We start from the raw sequence: 20,618 nt of genomic DNA on the forward strand, positions 1-20,618 counted from the left end.
GGACAAGTGTTTGAATTCAGGCCTGTTTAGATCACCACTCATGGTTGTATATCTGTTGCTTGTGTTTTTGATGTTCTAAATTTTCTTTCAAAATACTTATTTTCAAAGTGACCTAAAATGTAAAAATCTTACCAATTTACATGCATATTAACAATGTTTTTCATTTAGGCATTAAATTGCCAAAAATTGTTTTGTAAATGTGAAAATACCCTTAAGAGAACAAGGGGGACCTAATGTGAAAATTCACATTTAATTTCACTCAACCAGCCAATTTTAAGCTGTGCATAGAGGCAGTGCCTAAGGCCTTTATCATACATTAATCTTTGAAATTGTTTATGGGCCTGTCCATTTGCCCTTCTGGATTATTAGCTTCTTTGGTGATGATATGGAACTCTTTTCTGCTGACAGAGTTGGGCTGAGCCAGGTTGGTATAATAATTCTTCTTCCAGATTGACAACTCAAGATGCGGTGCATTATATCGTCTGAGCCTAAAGCCCAAAGTCCCTTGGTTTATGTTCAGTTTTAAAGATATAACCTAACATTTTAATTTTTTAATCACCCCTGTGCATTGGTGAAATGATGAAAATGTTGTGTCAACATAAACCCTTAATTACTTTTCAGATGTTACTTCCTATAGGACAGTGTCTCCCATCTTGTATCTATAATTGATGCTCCCTCTGCCCCTGTGCTGCCCTTTGCACTTTTCTACATTAAACTGCATTTTCCAAATGTTTTTCCAGTTCTGAAACTTGTCCAAGTCTTTTTGAATTCTTTTTGTGGCCCCCTCAGTGTCTGACATTTCTTCAATGTTAGCATCGCCTGCAGATTTCACAAGTTTGCAAACAATACCGGAATCAATGTCATTAATGTAGATTAGAAATATTAACAGTCCAAGGACAGAACCCACAGAATCTCCACTGATGACCTCACTCCACGTAGAGCATTCTCTTCTTATCTTCAACTCTTTGTCACATTCCGGATAAGCTACTTGGGATGCATTTTTGAATCTCCCCTCTGATGCCTACAGCTTCTAGTTTTAGAAATAGTCTTCAGTGTAGCAGATATTAACTGATTTAAAAAGCACCGTCTTCGGCCATTTTTTTTCCCTTACACACAGAAGGTCAGACAGAAGCATCATTAACTGCTAGTCTTAAAGGCAAAATACACAAAGAAAACCGATAGAGGGCAACCCGCCAGCTCTGTATACGATGCCTATATTTGACGTCATGCATTGATGCTGCATTACTTAGTACATTTCATCCATCCATTTTCTAACCCGCTGAATCTGAATACAGGGTCACGGGGGTCTGCTGGAGCCAATCACAGCCAACACAGGGCACAAGGCAGGAACCAATCCCGGGCAGGGTGCCAATCCACTGCAGTACTTAGTACATTTCAAAGTGAAAATATGAGTACAATTTGAACTACTGAAATAACTCATGAGAAGCCTGCTGTCAGCACTTTGATTCACAAGGGCTATTTTAGCCTTGGGAAACAGTGGAGTGTTTTTATAAGGCATGTAAAACAAGATCTGATAGTCAGTGTTCCTCTTTGGGGAGATCAAAGAAGGAACATTTAGCTACTGTAGCTAAACTTTTTTTTGTATGATCAAAGGATGTATGGCTGGCTAAATTAAATGCATAATGGTGTAATATTTTAAGCTTTGATCCCTAATCCTTATTCTATAAAGGTAAATGATGACATTTGTCATGAATTCTGTAAATCCGCTATTCTCTGACTGCTCTCCCAGGCCATAAATAGAACGGGAAATGAGCAAACTCTCTTTTATGTGTAGATGTTTAAACCACTGGTACCATATTGGTTTCCTTTTTTAATTTTTTTTCATATTTGAAACAGCTTCAAATTCCCACAGTTACCTATTTCTAGCAACACTCAGGTGAAAGCATTAATTCGTAGTGCCCATTGACTGACTAAGAGCTTGATTAAAAAAAGAAAGTGTTTTTTATTGCTCTTTAAGTGCATCATTTAAGTATATAATGACTGAAACTGGAACTCAGCACTAATGTTTTTAACTGATAAAAATATTATTTTTCTTAGGGTCTTCCAGGTGTTCCAGGGATTAAAGGAGAGGTATTATTTTATATTATAAATTTGGTAAATTAACAGTGAAAATGTGGTTAATTTTTGCAAAATATTTATGGTTATGTTTTCATTATAACATGTATCAAGTGATACACTTGAACATATTATCACTGGCAGTACCTGGGGTCCTCATGAGTTTTGGGCCTTTCAGCATCATACATCCTCACTCAGGAGACCCAACCCAGAGTGATTAGTAATCCAACAGCCATCACAAAGATTTCTCCTCTTCCTCTGCTGGTTTTCTGATGTCTTCTTTTCTCTGTGCATGGGTGATATTTAAAAGGCTGTAAGCCTTGCAGAGAGACTGACCAGCAAAGCTTCTGCTGCCTACGTCTATGGGCAAACACACTGTACACTCTACCCCTGTCTATGATACTTCTCTGCTACACTTGACTTTCTTCCTCTCATTGCCTTGTCAATCCACTCCTCTCAAAGAACAATGAGCTCCAACACGGATGACTCCTTGATGTCTCAGAGAACAGTACAATATCTGGTCTTCAGAAAGTCTCTGCAATGGGAGTCTCTGGGAATCTGAGCTGTTTTCCCAGGTCCAGCTTGATCTCCCAGCTAGATGCTGTTCTAAATAGCAGTTTTGAAGTTTTGGCTTCTCTCCTGGTCCAATGAAGGTGATGGCCTGACTTGCTGGTTGAAAGGCACCTGGTCTCAGCTAGGGCACTACAGGTAGCTTCAGCAGTGACGTCCAGCATCTGGTCATGGCACCAGTCATAGGGACCTTCAAGCAGTTCTCTAAGATAACAGCTGATGGTGTACTCAAGTGTTCCTCTTTTGGGGCACAAGAGAAATGCTGGTGAGTCGCCTTGCCACGACAGATGTAGTTGAATGGGCTAAGTAGAACATAATACACAGACTAAGGTGAGGAAATTAATGCAGTATGGTTCATCTTGCCACAACTGGAAACAGAAGATCTGATGGTCTGCTGTCTGTTCCCATCTCATGAATACATCTTGTTGTTGTATCCCCACCATCTGCTTCAAACGCAGCTCTTCACCACCTTTTGAAATAGTCAGCATCAATCTTTTGCCCTGGGCTTTGTCTTGTCAAGGTTCTGGGATGCTCCCTAACTCTGCTTGACTCACTACCTCTGACCCCACCAGCATACTCTAAAGTACATCTGACTACATCATAACGAGGCAAATCTTTGATCTACTCTCTATACAGGTGCCGGTCATAAAATTAGAATATCATGACAAAGTTGATTTATTTCAGTAATTCCATTCAAAAAGTGAAACTTGTATATTCGATTCATTCATTACACACAAACTGATGTATTTCAAATGTTTATTTATTTTAATTTTGATGATTACAACTGACAACTAATGAAAGTCCCAAATTCAGTATCTCGGAAAATTAGAATATAAATTAAGACCAATGCAAAAAAAGGATTTTTAAAAATGTTGGCCAACTGAAAGGTATGAACATGAAAAGTATGAGCATGTACAGCACTCAATATTTAGTCGGGGCTCCTTTGGCCTGGATTACTGCAGTAATGCAGCATGGCATGGAGTCGATCAGTCTGTGGCACTGCTCAGGTGTTATGAGAGCCCATGTTGCTCTGATAGTGGCCTTCAGCTCTTCTGAATTGTTGGGTCTGGCATATTGCATCTTCCTCTTCACAATACCCCATAGATTTTCTATGGGGTTAAGGTCAGGCGATTTTGCTGGCCAATCAAGAACAGGGATACCATGGTCCTTAAACCAGGTACTGGTAGTTTTGGCACTTTGTGCAGGTGCCAGGTCCTGTTGGAAAATGAAATCTGCATCTCCATAAAGTTTGTCAGCAGCAGGAAGCATGAAGTGCTCTAAAACTTCCTGGTAGACGGCTGCGTTGACCTTGGACCTCAGAAAACACAATGGACCAACACCAGCAGATGACATGGCACCCCAAACCATCACTGACTGTGGAAACTTTACACTGGACCTCAAGCAACGTGGATTCTGTGCCTCTCCTCTCTTCCTCCAGACTCTGGGACCTTGATTTCCAAAGGAAATGCAAAATTTACTTTCATCAGAGAACATAACTTTGGACCACACAGCAGCAGTCCAGTCGAGACGCTTCTGACGCTGTCTCTTGTTCAAGAGTGGCTTGACACAAGGAATGCGACAGCTGAAACCCATGTCTTGCATACGTCTGTGCATGGTGGTTCTTGAAGCACTGACTCCAGCTGCAGTCCACTCTTTGTGAATCTCCCCCACAGTTTTGAATGGGTTTTGTTTCACAATCCTCTCCAGGGTGCAGTTATCCCTATTGCTTGTACACTTTTTTCTATGACATCTTGTCCTTCCCTTCGCCTCTCTATTAATGTGCTTGGACACAGAGCTCTGTGAACAGCCAGCCTCTTTAGCAATGACCTTTTGTGTCTTGCCCTCCTTGTGCAAGGTGTCAATGGTCGTCTTTTGGACAACTGTCAAGTCAGCAGTCTTCCCCATGATTGTGTAGCCTACAGAACTGGACTGAGAGACCATTTAAAGGCTTTTGCAGGTGTTTTGAGTTAATCAGCTGATTAGAGTGTGGCACCAGGTGTCTTCAATATTGAACGTTTTCACAATATTCAAATTTTCCGAGATACTGAATTTGGGACTTTCATTAGTTGTCAGTTATAATCATCAAAATTAAAAGAAATAAACATTTGAAATATATCAGTCTGTGTGTAATGAATGAATATAATATACAAGTTTCACTTTTGGAATGGAATTACTGAAATAAATCAACTTTGTCATCATATTCTAATTTTATGACCGGCACCTGTATATAAAATCCTACACCTAAAAGTGCATTTTGTGCAATAATTTTATGTGACATTTTTATGTCACGTTGTTTGTCACGCTTTAAATTGGGCTTATTTTAAAACCTACATGCAGTATATATGTTTAGTACCATTCTTTTCCGAATTTATTGAACTTTAATGTGATGTTGTTAGATTTTCAGATTCTTATTCCACTTTTAAATTATAAACTAAAAAATATCAAGAATTCATGTCCCACAAGACGAGAGTTTGTGCCAAAAGATTTAACCACACCCGGGACCAGAAATAAAAGACAGAGTAGGACAGCTGCTGTACATGTTTTTAAACGTTTGAAGCACTTTGCAAGATGCAGATCACGCGGCATGGTAGCAGCAGCAATCTAGCAGCTGATCGAGTAAAGAGGAGGTAAAAAAACACTGTATTTGTTTCCCATTTTATCACTGTTTAAGAGGGGAATTCTGAGGAGAGACCGCGTCTCTTTGGGGTGCGTTCAGCTGCCCTGTTCACAAAGTGGCTGGCACGTAGTGCAGGCCGGGGGAGGTTGGCGAGCGAAGCATTATATAGTTATTATATATTGGTCTGATGGTTTGTCTAAGGCGACTGACAAGGTCAGAGTAGATTACAACTGTTCACAGATATTTTTTATAGTTGTAAGTGACTTTTTCAGGGTCACACAGGATGACATGAACTGCACCAGCAGCTTTATGATTTTAAGATTTAGTGCTTTAGCTTTTATTAAAACAAAGTGTACAATTTAACTAAGGATTGTATTCTCAATTATTAATAAAAACACCTAGCAATATAATGTAATTTACTGTAGAATGCATTTAAATTTGATCTTTTGATAAAAAAGTTCATTCTTTTTTTATCAAAATAGCATCCTTACTTAATGCTCATTAATGTGAAAATAATAAAATAATTTAAGCCAATTATATTTTACTTAAAATATATTTTCTTGCATGAAGAAAAATATTTATACCACTGCACAATTGCATTAGAATTACATTAGAATTAGAAATCTTATTTTGGCTCTATAAAGTTAATGCAACAAACACTAATAATTATTCATAAAATAATTATTGCATCACAGATTACAATGTGTACTTGATGTTATTTTTCCTTTATACCCTAATCTTTTTCTTTTCTTTTTTTCTTTAATAATTCAGGCAGGAGTTAAAGGTGACAAAGGTGAACGTGGCACTGATGGGCACCGTGGATTACCCGGTCATGATGGTCCATCTGGCCCCCCAGGCTCTCGTGGGTTAGATGGAGACAGAGGTGTCCCTGGCCCACCAGGGCCACGAGGTGAACCGGTAAAGACCTCTATAATCTTAATTAGAACATAGGATATAATAATTAGAATGAACTTTAATAATGCTAAAATCAAGATGATAAAGGACAAAAGTAAAATAATTATTTAGAAAAAAGCAATTAATTAGCTCTGTGTTAGGGACTATTTCCTTCCTTGCACCTAGTGTTGCTGCTCAGCGAAACCAGAATTAAGCAGATTAACAATATTATTAGTATTATTTTTTAAGATTTGTAATGTCAGAAAAAAATGGAATTTTAAAATTTAGAATATTGAAAAAGAAACTTTAATGAGACAAATCTAGATATGACCCTTCATGGTTTGAAAGAGGCTGCATTTTTGTCCTTCTCTGAGTAGTTATCTTTTTTCTTTCCATATTCCATCTTACACTTTAAAAATATACAATTAAGTCAGCTTCTGCAAATGACTCCTTAGGGCTGAAAAGGTCAACAAAAAATAATAGCTTGCAAAAGAGTTTTATTTCATGGTATAGAAATAAATGGCCAAAAGAAGTGTATAAGAAACCCGTGTGGTGTATCTCCACTTAAAGAAATTATTGCAAACTATACTTCAAAAAAAAAAAAAAAAGACAGTCGAGTTTGACCTTGATGTGACAGTAAGAAGACCAGGATGACAGGGCATTTCACTCTGGAGGAATTATACTCAGCTAAAACAGGAACATCTTTGTTCACCCAGCCACCATTCTAGGTTTGACTGCATCAGCCCAATTATTTGAAAAGAACAGAAAACATACCTTCAGCAGCTGAAGAGGAAACTAATAATGCCATATACTATTTAAAATTAGAGAAAAGTACATTTGTACTAAAAGAAACATTTCACTTTTTTAGCATGTGGCAGCCCATCATTAACCTCCTTGGATTTAACCCTGAGTGTGACTGAATGTACTGTAAGTACGGTAAAGCCTGAGTCCGACACAGGGTGATGTGTAATGATCTGTTTTACAGTGTTGATCCCAAATAACTCTTGGGGCAGTTTATTGCTGTCATCTAGTGGATAAAATAGCATGAGTGGGGTGGACTCTTTAACCAAAAACACAATGGCAAACATAAAGCCAGCTGTACATCAAACTGAAACTGAACCATTGTTTAAACTGAGTGAACATGAGTAAGTTGATAATGTGGTGGGCCACTCTTGACATTTTGTTACTCGCCCAACACACAACAGCTTATAAAATGCTATCCAGAGAAACTGCATAGAAACCTTGAAATTTAACATAAACAAAACCAAGGCACTGGAACACTGTACCAAACAGACTTTATGCCCAGGCGCTATTCAGGGAGTAGATGTGGAGGTGGTGCATTGCTACAGATATTTGAGGGTTCACTTCAATGGCAGGCTGGACTGTTGTCATAACACAAGATAAGTAAATAAGAAAGAGCAGAACTGGTGTCTTTTCAATGTGGGTAGTCAAATACTTTACAACTCCTTGATGGCCAGTGCAGTTTTCTGTACTATGGTGTGCTGGGCCAGTAACATCACCTCAAGAGAATCAACAACCTGATTAAGAAGGGCAGGCTCAATTATCAGACACACTCGACCCATTGGCAGTAGTAGTGGAGAGAAGAATAAAGACAAAACTGAGCGCCATTATGAAAAATGCTGCACATCCCCTCTGTGACACAAACACTGAGGTCTTTCAGCCAATAAATTACTCAAAATATTTGTGTCAAGAAGCGGTACTGGTGCTCCTTTATACCATCCACAACAGCAACATTTATTTCTATAGCACATTTTCATACCAACTGATGTAGCTCAAAGTGCTTTACAAGATGAGGAAAGAAAAGTGTGTAAAAATAGAAATATAAAAATATGATTAGGCAATACTAAATAACAAAGAGTAAAGTAAGGTCTGATGGCCTGAAATACAGAAAAAAAAAAAAAAAAACTCCAGAGGGCTGAAGAAAAAAAAAATCTGCAGGTGTTCTGAGGCCACAAGACCACCCAACCATCACTGGGCATTCTACCTAACATCAATGATCTCAATCAGTCCTCATGGTTTTCATTCTTCACGTGAAAGAATCTAATGATGACAATAGGCCTTTAAAATGATTCACTGTGATTGTAACTGCCATGTCAGAAGTGTTTTTAATTTTTGTTCTTCTGGTGTATATTTGAGGGAGGTTGTTGTTTGTTATTTCTTGAGCTCCTGTAGAAAGCAAATTTCCTCTTTGGTACAAATAAAGCTGAATTATGCTGAAAGAGTAGCACATTTTTGCCCCATCAATAAGGCCAGAGCTGTTAATAACTAAAAATGAGTTTTTGAGTTTCTAATTCTATCATATATGAATATTAAATGGGACTGCAGTTTATGAAGATTATTTGATGAGCGTTCATTAAGATAATTTTCTTATTATTGTTTCACATAAGTCTGTCCACACCCAGGTGACAATAACGGACAATAAGGCTGGCAAGATAGATAGAATATGATAGTAAAATGTATTTTTTTCATTTATGAAGTATAAACAAATTTGTCTAGTATGCTAAAACACAGTATGGAGTATAGTGTTTTATTTATTTATTTATTTGCGTTTGTATTTTTTAAGTGCAAACATGTACTTTGATTGTTATGCCAATTTATTAACTACTACATTGCCATACAGGGAGCAGAAGCAAATGAGCAGAGAATCCGAGAGATCTGCAGCAGTATAATTCAAGGTTAGTGTTTCTAAAAGTGCACAATTTCAAGTTAAATTTCAGTTCTTTAGGTCTGTAGTGGGTGGCACGGTGGTAGCGCTGCTGCCTTGCAGTAAGGAGACCCGGGTTTGCTTCCCAGGTCCTCCCTGCGTGGAGTTTGCATGTTCTCCCCGTGTCCTGGTGGGTTTCCTCTGAGTGCTCCGGTTTCCTCCCACGGTCCAAAGACATGCAGTTTATGTGCATTGGCGATCCTAAATTGTCCCTAGTGTGTGCTTGGTGTGTGTGTGTGTGTCCTGCAGTGGGCTGGCGCCCTGCCCGGGGTTTGTTCCTGTTCTTGTGCCCTGTGCTGGCTGAGATTTGCCCCAGCAGACCCCCGTGACCCTGTGTTAGGATATAGCGGGTTGGATAATGGATGGATAGATGGATAGGTCTGTAGTAGTAGGATGCTGTACATTGTTAACCATCATGGATGCAAGGAGAAGTGAATCAAAATGACACCTTTTATTGACTAACTGAACAGATTACAATATGCAAGCTTTCACTGCAGCTCAGGCCACTTCTTCAGGCAGTTTGCAATACAGAAACTGGAGTTCCCTGTGTTTATTATACTAAGAAAGAAACAAAACCTTTAAGTGTGTCATCTTCCATCTCAAATATTAACAGACCTCTCCAGCCTAATTTTCATTCAGCAGGAGAGGAGAACAATGTTTAGTTAATAAAACTGTCCAGTAAAGTCTTTTAAAGTTTGTGTTGAGTTTTCCTTACAATGTGGACCTATAATCAAAGTGTGTTGGTCAGACAGCGAGATATAAATAGTCCTCATATCTGTTGTGACGGACAGCCGGGTCCCATGCCCGGCCAGGACGCCCCTGCTGCATATGTTCCGGGGGAGCCACCATGGACAGCCAAATACCTCCCCCGGGACGCTTGGTGGCAACCTCCTCGGCCGTTATTCGTTTCCCAGTCTCCCACGTGGCTCCATGGGACATGGAGTCCTCCACAGCCTGGTTGGGAGATGGGGTGGCCGCTAGGGGGTGCTGCCAGGAGCCAACAACCCGGTTGGACGAGTTATCAGCCCCAGGGCTATAAAACGGGCCTGCCTCCTTTCATTCGAGGCCAGAATCGGGAGGAAGAGGGCGAGGTTGCCTGGGAGGAGTGGTGGTGTCAGGAAGGGTTGTTTGAGCTGTGTTTTGTGCTTTTGGAACTGTGTTGGGCCTGTGGAACACGGGGAAGACGTGCCCCACGGCTGAAGAAAAACTAATAAAAGCCTGTTTGTTTTACACGTGCCTCTGCATAAGTCTGTGCTGGGTCAGGCGCTATATAGCGCCTTTTACACTGTTCATAAAACTCCTGTCCCTATTTACAGTAAACCATGTTATAATGTGTTCAATTTTAACATCAGTTTAACTTCCCAATCCTTACTTTCTTGTTGTGTCTTGAAGTTGCCCTTAAGCCCTGTGACTTTAAAATCCTTCCCATGGTGTCCATTGCTGCTAAAACGAGCTGCTACAGGAACATCTCTTTTGCCCTGTTTAATGTGGAACCTGTGTAAATTCAGGTTGGCAGAGTGTTTGTCCAGTTTCTCCCACATAGAGTGTCGTATTAGGACTTTTAACAAACAGAATAAGGTAGACCACATTAGATGATCTTTATGTGATGTTCATGGCGGCAGTGTGGTATACGTGGTAGATCTGTAATAGGAATCAAACATATCTGTTCAACTGCTCTTAATGTCATGAATTATACAATAAAACTGAAATGTCATTCTAATGACTGAGTTTTGGAACAATAATCTCATTCTGCTCTTTAATTGTGTTAATATTTTCATTTATTTAGATTATATTACCATTTATTTAAAACAATCTCAGTAGTCAAAACAGAGAAAAGAGTGGAATTATGTTTTGTTGAATAAACAATAAAAAGTTAAATAATTAAAATTCCCAGGATTACGTCCGACATGCCAGTATAATATATCGCTTTGTCATTTCTCTTTTAGATCACATTGCTGAGCTAATGGCAGCCCTGAATAAACCTGCAGCGCAGGGAGCCCCTGGCCGCCCTGGTGTAGCCGGACCCCCTGGACCTCCAGGCCCTTCTGGTTCTGAGGGACATCCTGGACCCAGAGGTGCCCCAGGCCCTCAGGGACCCCAAGGGTTTGATGGCGAGCCAGGTCCAAAAGGTACTGCTGGTTTTAGGTATTATGGTTATATTTATTTACCAAGTAAACTGTGAAGATCTGAATTTGTTGGTTTCATGTTTTTAGTGTATTATGAAGAACTGTCTTTGAAGTATCAGCTAATAATACACGAGCAATGTTGCAAAATCCCCGCAGAGTGCATAATTTACATGTCAAAAGACAAGCACTGTGTAAGAATTTCTCTGTGTTTCTCTTCACAGTAACAGGTCTGAGTTAAGCCAGGCTCTACAACAGCACACATTGTATTTGAGCTTCAAGCGTGACTGAAATTTAAACAGTAACACAGTTAGGGAAAGGTTCTGTTCCATTGTTTGCATTGTCATTTTAATTATTAATAATTTCTCCTTACAAATAGAACCTTTAATTTACCCACGCTTCCACAAGAAACAAACAGTCACATACGTCATTCCTCATTTCTCATTCTTAAGAAAATAAAGGTTATTCTGACCCCATGCAGTACAAAATAGAAATATTTGTAATATAATAATAATAATATTTGTATCAGTTAAGTTATAATTGTGTGTTACTGTATCATATTGAATAGTGTAGGATTTTAGTCTGAAAATCCAAAAAGTTTTTCTTATTTTATATCTGAACACGTACCTGTCCAGAAATCTGTATTGATCATCTTCAATTATCTGTTTCTTGGAATTATAAAGACTGAACTGCAAAGGCAGGCATGCATTATGCTGGTAATGAGTTGGTGGCAGCACTCCTGATCATTAAGGTCCTTGATGTTGAGTATAATTTGTGAAATAGGAACTCATTTTGGATTATATCCTACAGCAAAGAGCCACTTAGACACACACATTTGTTTAACTGAGTATGTAAAAAGTTGGCTTAATGAATGAGTACCGTGCAGTATGTTTGTTCATGATCTTTACAAATCTGTGATATTGTATAAAATTGAACCTTTAAATCGCCAAGCACAGCAAACAAGAAAACTGCAACTTATTGGTATTATAATAAAAAATTAAAAATGGAGGTAAAATGAAGTCTGATTTAGGAATGTACTTTGCACTGATGTCAAGTATCTTTCTTGCAGTACAGAATATATAATAGACTTTCATATTATTTATTTTTAAAAGTCTGCGTAATCCTGCATACTCTTGTGGTAAGACAGATCCTATCTAAACAGCATCAGATTGGAAAACACCCTTGGACGCGATGGTGTCTAATTCAAAGCACACTCGTCCACACACAGAAACTCACCCATACTGCGCCAGTTTAGGGTCACTGATCAAATTTGATGCCAAATTTGGACATCTTTAGGACAAGGGAGGAATCCGTAGTATCCAGGGAAAACCCATTCAGATGCAGGAAGAACGTGTAAACTCCATACAAGAGGCAATCGGGCTTGGCTTTAAATGCTTGGAAGTGTCACTTGATTTAATCGCAATACCCCCATGCTAACCTACACTTTAAATTGTATTTTATCAAAATAAAAAAAATGAATTAGCCTAAGCATGGAAAAAGTGATTAATCTATACTAATAAAAGGCAAAGCCCTCAATCACTCACTCACTCACTCACTCATTCACTCACTCACTCACTCACTCATCACTAATTCTCCAACTTCCCGTGTAGGTAGAAGGCTGAAATTTGGCAGGCTCATTCCTTACAGCTTACTTACAAAAGTTAAGTGGTTTCATTTCGAAATTCTACATGTAACGGTCATAACAGTCGATAACAGTCGACAAGGTCCGCCATGTTGAACTTTCTTATTTATGGCCCCATCTTCACGAAATTTGGTAGGTGGCTTCCCTGCGTTAACCGAAACCGATGTACGTACTTATTTCGATGATATGATGCCACTGTCGGCCGCCATATTGAACTTTCCAACATCACTAATTTTCCAACTTCCTGTATAGGTAGAAGGCTGACCCCATCTTCACGAAATTTGGTACGTGGCTTCCCTGAGCTAACCAAAACTGATGTACGTACTTATTTTGGTGGTATGACACCACTGTCGGCCGCCATATTAAATTTTCCAAATGTCACTAATTCTGCAACTTCCCGTGTAGGTAGAAGGCTGAAATTTGGCAGACTCATTCCTTACAGCTTACTTACAAAAGTTAAGCAGGTTTCATTTCAAAATTCTACGCTTAACGGTCATAACGGTCAACAACGTCCGCCATGTTGAACTTTCTAATTTATGGCCCCATCTTCACGAAATTTGGTAGGCGGCTTCCCTGCGCTAACCGAAACCAATGTACGTACTTATTTCGGTGGTATGACGCCACTGTCAGCCGCCGTATTGAACTTTCCAATGTTACTAATTCTCCAAATTCCCGTGTAGGTAGAAGGCTGAAATTTGGTACTTATTTCGGTGGTATGATGCCACTGTCGGCCACCATATTGAACTTTTCAACAGTCTTTGTTACTTATGGGCCCATCTTCAAGAAATTTGGTACGCGGGTTCGCAATGCTAACTGAATCCTACTTACGTACATATATACGTCCATAGCCTGCAGCTCAGTCACCGTGTGAGGCGGCATTGGGTCCCCCATCCCAACGCCTCTCATGTTGTTGACTGCCTGCCTATATAAGGCCGTCCGTCGCTCCAGTCTCTAGATTTCCTTCCTTGCTTCGCCACGGGATTCACGTCTCCCTGCTGATAACTACAGCCTTTTTATTTAATCCACGGCTTCACCGCTGTTTTATTGTTCATTTATTACGATTATAGTTATTGTGTAGGTATTTTAGACTTACTTTACATAGTTCAGGTACCCAATTTCTTTATCATTCCAACAGTACCCACATTAACATGTCTATCGAGGTGATCACCATCGATCAAAGAACTGTCACTTACCGAGTGGTTTCCATGCCCGGAGATGGCACCTACCTTTTCCATTCTCTTTGTTACATATTGCACGGCCATATCAAGCTCACTCTTGATATCCAGAGGAACATTGTGTCTTATGTATTGAATGACTGGGACAGGTTCAAGGTGTGGATAGATGACGGTACAGGAGATAATTATACTACACAGGAGCACTAGAAGAGTGAAATGCTTAAGCCCTTCACCTATGCATCTGCATGTGAGTTGATGGCTGCCGCTGAATTGTTCGGTTGTCGCTTTCAAGTGTACCAAAACGGCCAAATATTTTACACCTTTTGACAACCGCCAGTGCCTCTTAAACATCTTAGATTAACAGGTGACAATTTCAGTAGTGGACACTTTGATGTTTATGAATGTTTAAACTCTCAAAAGCTGGATGTGAAGTTAGCGATGAAACTGGTTGTATACTTACAACGCTTGACAGATGCCGAATGTCTCTTCAACACAAGTCCTACAAATACTGCCGTATTACAATTACTCCTCGTAATTGAAACAAACCATGAAACTCAAACCGATTATGACAGCAGCAATCCAAGCTGTGAGATTTGAAACAAGATTACTGTTCATATGGCCAACTGTACTTTGCATGCTTAAGAGTAAGCTCAGCGCACAGCTTGGTCATATTACAACCGGAGGGCCAAACTCACAATGTGGTATACAAAGAGATCCTTAACAAATAATTATTGGTATATTTTCCCTCAGTTTAAAAAGGTTTAATTTTCTTCTTAATAAAACTTGTAAGGCAGTACTTCGCCGCTGTGAAGCTCGGGTATTTTGCTATATATATATATATATATATATATATATATATATATATAGATATAGATATATAGATATATATAATGTGTGTGTGTGTGTGTATATATATATATAGATATATAGATATACAGATATATATATATATATATATATATATATATATATATATATATATATATATATACTGTATATAATGTGTGTGAAAAGGTATATATTTTTTATAAGCTACTTACCAAATGTAGTTTGTAGTGTTGGCATGACAACAGTAAATAATATCAAAAATCTCACGTTACTCTTGTCATATAATCTACATGTCAAGTCATCCAGTCAAATGCTCACTAAGTTCAAAATGCATACATTTTTTGCTAAAATATTGTTAAATAAATAACTCCGGAAAATGAATGTAGTTCACAGATTTGTTTCCCAACAAATTTCAGACGCCCTATTTGGCGCCAGACTTGATATTTCTGATGGTAGTAGAATACTGGATTACCAAAGTAGATGCCTATGCAAACATGGGGAGTCCATGAAACCTTTTCACAGACAGTGTACAGTACAGGTCAGGATTCATGCCCAGGTTTCTACATGTATGAGGTAAAATCTCTACAAAGTTTCACCACCTTAACACCCTAAAGACTATATATCTGTTTAAATAAAAGTATAATTTGAAAACAGGAAAGGTTGAAATCTGCAAGCAGTGCAATGACTCTAAGTTCCTCAGACTGATGATATCTGGCCCAGATAAAGCCATACACAGCACTTAGGCCTTGTTCATACGGGCGTTACATTTTTGGATAAACGAACTTGCTCTGAACGTCCTAGACGTTTATGTTGCATTTTGTGGTGGCGATCGATTGACTTCTACACCGGCGTTCATTTGTCTCTGTCTAACGCCAGCCTGCAGCCCAAATTGTAGTTTGTGTGTTAACCTGTGGAGGCAGTGTCGGGAACTGGATATGAAAGCCCTTGTCGTTTAATTTGAGGAGCCTCCTTTCAATATGGACCATTTTGCTATGTTAGATATTAATCTTCTTGTTTTAAAAATACTCGTAATATGGCGACATAGAGAGAGAAAAAATCGCCGCCGCTACTGGGTTCATCCTCTGACTGCACAACGTCGGGTTAAAGGATCAACCTCTTTCGACATTTTATTTGTCTTTTTTCCCTCATTTCCCTATGTATAGCATGTAGGATCATGGGATATATCCGGTCCTCCAAAGCGTAAAATAAACGCGCAGAAAACGAACTAGAAGCGGTTTCCTTGCGTTCGTTGGGTTTTGAACGCCAAGAAAAAGCTGCATGCAACATTTTTTTGATGCCGTATAAACACGCTGCCGGACAAACGCACGTCACCAAAGCCCGTGTGAACACTCTCATTGACTCCTACGTAGAAAACACTTGGCACTTGATCCGTGCTCACCGGACGCTACGAACGCAAAAAAAACGCTCGATTTTAACGCCCGTGTGAACAAGGCTTTAGACTACATATGCTACTCCCATACTACGACATTTTAATTTACAAATGACACTTTTAAATAAAAATTATCTCTGTCCACATTAGCATTTTCGTATTATTTATGAAGGTATTGCCACCCACACTAAAAAAAATTGAAAAAGCATATGACTTAGGTGTTCACCTACATGGCGCATGCACACATCAGTGGAAAAAAGCCTCGAAGGGGATCTGTTAAAAAAAACGTAGAGAATTGTAAATTAATTGCCTTTTTTACAAGTATGCACATGTATGTCTGGGCTTGCTAATGCCCAGGATAAAAACCAAGATCCAGGCCTTTAATGACCTTTTGGGCACAGCCATCAGCAATGTGTCTGTTTGCAGAGAGAGTGTTGACCTTGTCAAGAGGTTTACTTACCTTGGCAGTGACATTCGTGTCTCTGGTGACTCTTTCTATGAAGTCAGTAGACGGATTGGAAGGGCATGGGGGTGTCATGAGGTCGCTGGAAAGGGGTGTGTGGTGCTCCCAATATCTGTGCAAAAGTACAAAGGTCCAATCTTCACAGTCGTGGTGCTTCCTGTTTTGCTATATGGTTGTGAGACATGGATGCTATCCAGTGACCTGAGACGAAGACTGGACTCCTTTTGTACTGTGTCTCTTCAGGGAATCTTTGAGTACCGCTGGTTTGACTTTGTGTCGTATGAGCGGTTACTCACGGACTCCTGAATGAGGCACAATATCTACATTGTGAGGGAGCATCAGTTACGGTACTGCAGCAAAGTGGTATGATTCCCCGAGGGTGATCCAACTGGCAGGATCCTTATTGTTGAGGGCCCAAGGGACCAGGCCAAGGGGACACCCATGTAACACCAGGCTGTGGCAGATAGATGGTCATTTTGAGAGGGTGGGACTGGACGACGAGTCTGTCTGGGGGCTTGCCAATCGGGATCCCGAGCTGTTTCACCATGTGATGGGTGTGGCAATGTGCTTTACCAGTGCATGCTCCCCAGCCTGATCTAACAAGTATGCAGCACTCAGACTGTACAAAATGCAATATAGATGCAGGCTGGAAAGCAACACTAGAAGAACCATGGAAAGCAATTCCTCTCTGTTTGCTATGCTCCATTTACAAAACGTAACATTTTCACCAATCCATACTGTAACACAGTATACTGCTATGGAGGACATTCTCAAAAGTTAAACAAAATCAGGGTAGTGTGGACAAAAGATGAAAACAGTGACTAATGTCTGTGTTTTTAAATGAAAATACCATATTGTGGACATAGTCGTAGAGACAATAAGGACTGAAGGATTTAGTAGTCATAGTGCATTTGTCACTGTCAACTGCCATACAGTGTTCAGAAGCCAGAAAGAAGGCCAACAGAATGTCAGGTTATATAGCGCCTTGATGTGTGAGTACAAATCAAAGGAGGTTATACCTACGTTTTAGTGAGGCCTCACCTGGAGTACTGTGTGCAGTTTTGGTCTCCAGGCTACAAAAAAGACATAACAGCACAAGAGAAAGTCCAGAGAAGAGTGACTAGGCTGATTCCAGGGCTACAGGGGATGAGTTATGAGGAAAGATTAAAAGAGCTGAACCTTTACAGTTTAAGTAAAAGAAGATTAAGAGGAGACATGACTGAGGTGTTTAAAATTATAAAGGGAATTCAACCAATGGATCGAGACTGTTATTTTAAAATGAGTTCATCAAGAACACGGGGGCACAGATGGAAACTTGTGAAGGGTAAATTTCGCACAAACAATAGGAAGTTTTTCTTTACACAGAGAAACATAGACACTTGGAATAAGCTGCCAAGTAATGTGGTAAACAGTAGGACTTTAGGGATATTCAGAACTTGACTTGATGTTATTTTAGAAGAATTAAGTGGATAGCAATACTGAGCTTTGTTGTGCTGAATGGTCTGTTCTCGTCTAGATTGTTCTAATGTTTTAATAAGCTTTTCATAAATTGAGTTTTTACTTTGAAAGGATTATTTCTTCAGAGTTCAGTCAAGCATAATGCAAATCATATTTCCACAGTGTTGTTCAAGAATAAAATAAGAAGGAGGCAATAAACAACTGAAAAGAAATATAAGAAAGCATATTTTGAAAGTCAGCCTTGATACTTGGCCACTTAATCAAGAGAAGGATATAAAAATATGTTTTATGCAGTTAAAAGACATACTAAACCAACCAACACATAACAATGAACACAAAGGTGAATATTATAAGGTGATGCGTTTGGTTTGTTTTAAATTTCTTAAACATGAACATTGTGCAAAATAATGGAAGGTGTAAGATGTGATTTGTTTTAGAAGAATGTTAAAAATTTCACAGACAGTTAAAGTAACAAATAAAGAAGTATTAAGGAGAGCATAGGTAAAAAAGACAATTAAAATATTTAGGTCCCATCCTGGGAGCTTAAGACATTGAAAGTGTTGCATCACTTGGTAAAATCAATGGAAAGAGAGCAAGAGAAAGGCAGAGAAACACCATGAGTGGTGCTGCAATGAGATTTTTAGTGTCTCAAGAAAAGGAGGCTCGTGGAAGACCATGACCTCCAATGCCTGCATCAGACTCAGCCATATATTGGCTTATCTGCTTATTACAGGAATTTTAAACAAGAATGTAAATGTTTAATTGCTATTCAAAAATTATTACAACAGGTGACAGTGGAGAAAAAGGTGAAAAGGGAGACCCTGGAATTGGTGTTCGTGGGAGTCAAGGGCTGCCAGGCCCTCCAGGTATGAATTTCTTTGCTATCAGCATAAAGTAAAACAAAAAAAAATCACTTCATCTTACAGCAGAAGTGTTACTATACTGTATTACCATTTGTAGAAGTTAATTTAACATTGTCCATTTCCTTGTTCATAACTTTTTCATATTTTCCACATTGATTTTTATATATTTTACTAAATATATATATATATATATATATATATATATATATATATATATATATAATTGTGCTAATATTATAATTAAGCATTTTTCCAGTTATATCAAGAGACTGATAAGGGAAGACATACTGTATTTCGAAGTGTTATCTGCGTGCTCTAATTCTGAAATTTTCAAGACAAGCATGGATTTTTCACCACAAAGCACTTTCTTTTAATTGTTGAAGATAAGCTCTAAACAGAACATATTACAGCTCCTGTTATCACTAAGGTTCATTTACATATAATAGAGAGTAAAAATTTCAATCCCACCAATGAACACTCTGATAAAATGTACATTCTAGAAACACCTTGTGTTCTTAGATGAAGCACTGTTGGCTCCTTTGTCGTTTACATCTTATTGCTAACAAGGAGCCATTAAAAACACAGAATGCAGCTGTTTTAAGATTGAAATAAGCAATTAAGGGTGGGGACCCTTAACAAACGAGATAACTAAAATGAAGTATCAAAATGTCACTTAATCAATAAGAGCTTCAACAGCAATAATTGACTTTTCATTACGAAACTGCATTGGAGCAAAAACCTGCAGCCACTGTGGCCCTCCAGGACCGACATTGACCACCCCTGTCCTAGCATATCAGGCAGGTAATTTCAGGCACTGTTTTACTTTTCCCTTACAAATACATCATACATTTTGCATTTTAATTATTAAATGTGCTCTGAGACTCAGACTTGACTATTAGATTTATTCATTACAGAAATGGGAGGGTGCACATAAACATTTCTATGCTTTCTATTAACTCGTGATATGTTCAATGTTTTTGCAGGAGAACCTGGCCTGCCTGGTATTGGTAAGCCTGGACGTGATGGCGCAAAAGGAGAGCCAGGACTAGCAGGACAAAGTGGCTATCCAGGCTCTCGTGGTCTCAGAGGCCCACCTGGATTATGTGATCCTTCAAACTGCATTGGTGCCAACCCACTTTTCATACCAATGGGTGGAAAAAAATCTAATATGAAGGGGCCTTAAAGAAAGTGAAAATAATTTTAGAAATAAATGACTTCAAGAGTACAGAATGCTTTCCATTTTTAATTAAATTATTGGAGGACTGTCAGCTGTGGTCATCAGTTTCTGGCCTTTTAGACATTTGATTTGGGTTGTGTCACATATTTTTATAACTATTACCTTCTGTTACAGTAGATGCTAAAGCATTTAAACATATGACATTCAGATGTAAAAATACCAAAGGTATACCTGTGACTAAGCATTTCCACAATCCTGTAAATAAGAGATTTTGTTGCATGTGTGTTCGTTCATTTGCATAATACATGAGATTATTATCTAGAGGAAATGCCCACATTTACAATGTTGAGACTCATTTTATTTCCATTTTATGTATTTAAATATCTAATTCAGTGTTCAGTCAATTACAAAAATGTATTCATTTTTAGATGATTTATACAAAAGGTTTTATGTACTATTGTCAGTCTCTTTCTGTTCTCCCCATGAATAATAATGTAAAATCAGTTGTTTTATCCATTTTGTATAATGTTTTATTGCAAAAACACAAACGTATCGGTCCTTTCCTTTTCGTTTAGGGGTTGGCTTTCCTAATGAAACATTAGTCTTACGACATTCAG

The 20,618-nt window shown here is 38.7% G+C and overlaps 1 protein-coding gene across 1 annotated transcript in view; it reads left to right on the forward strand.

Moving 5' to 3' along the window:
- LOC120515855 (collagen alpha-3(IX) chain-like) overlaps nucleotides 1-20,513 on the forward strand; it is a 161,033-nt gene extending 140,520 nt beyond the window's left edge. The window contains exons 33-38 of the mRNA XM_039737189.1: nucleotides 2,059-2,091; nucleotides 6,035-6,181; nucleotides 8,799-8,853; nucleotides 10,829-11,011; nucleotides 18,750-18,827; nucleotides 19,808-20,513. Of these exons, the coding sequence (XP_039593123.1) occupies nucleotides 2,059-2,091; nucleotides 6,035-6,181; nucleotides 8,799-8,853; nucleotides 10,829-11,011; nucleotides 18,750-18,827; nucleotides 19,808-20,007 (696 nt within the window). The 3' untranslated portion in view covers nucleotides 20,008-20,513. The remainder of the gene's footprint in view (nucleotides 1-2,058; nucleotides 2,092-6,034; nucleotides 6,182-8,798; nucleotides 8,854-10,828; nucleotides 11,012-18,749; nucleotides 18,828-19,807) is intronic.
- The last annotated feature ends 105 nt before the right edge of the window (nucleotides 20,514-20,618 follow it).

Source organism: Polypterus senegalus, chromosome 15 (assembly GCF_016835505.1).
Source record: "Polypterus senegalus isolate Bchr_013 chromosome 15, ASM1683550v1, whole genome shotgun sequence".
Taxonomy (NCBI): domain Eukaryota; kingdom Metazoa; phylum Chordata; class Cladistia; order Polypteriformes; family Polypteridae; genus Polypterus; species Polypterus senegalus.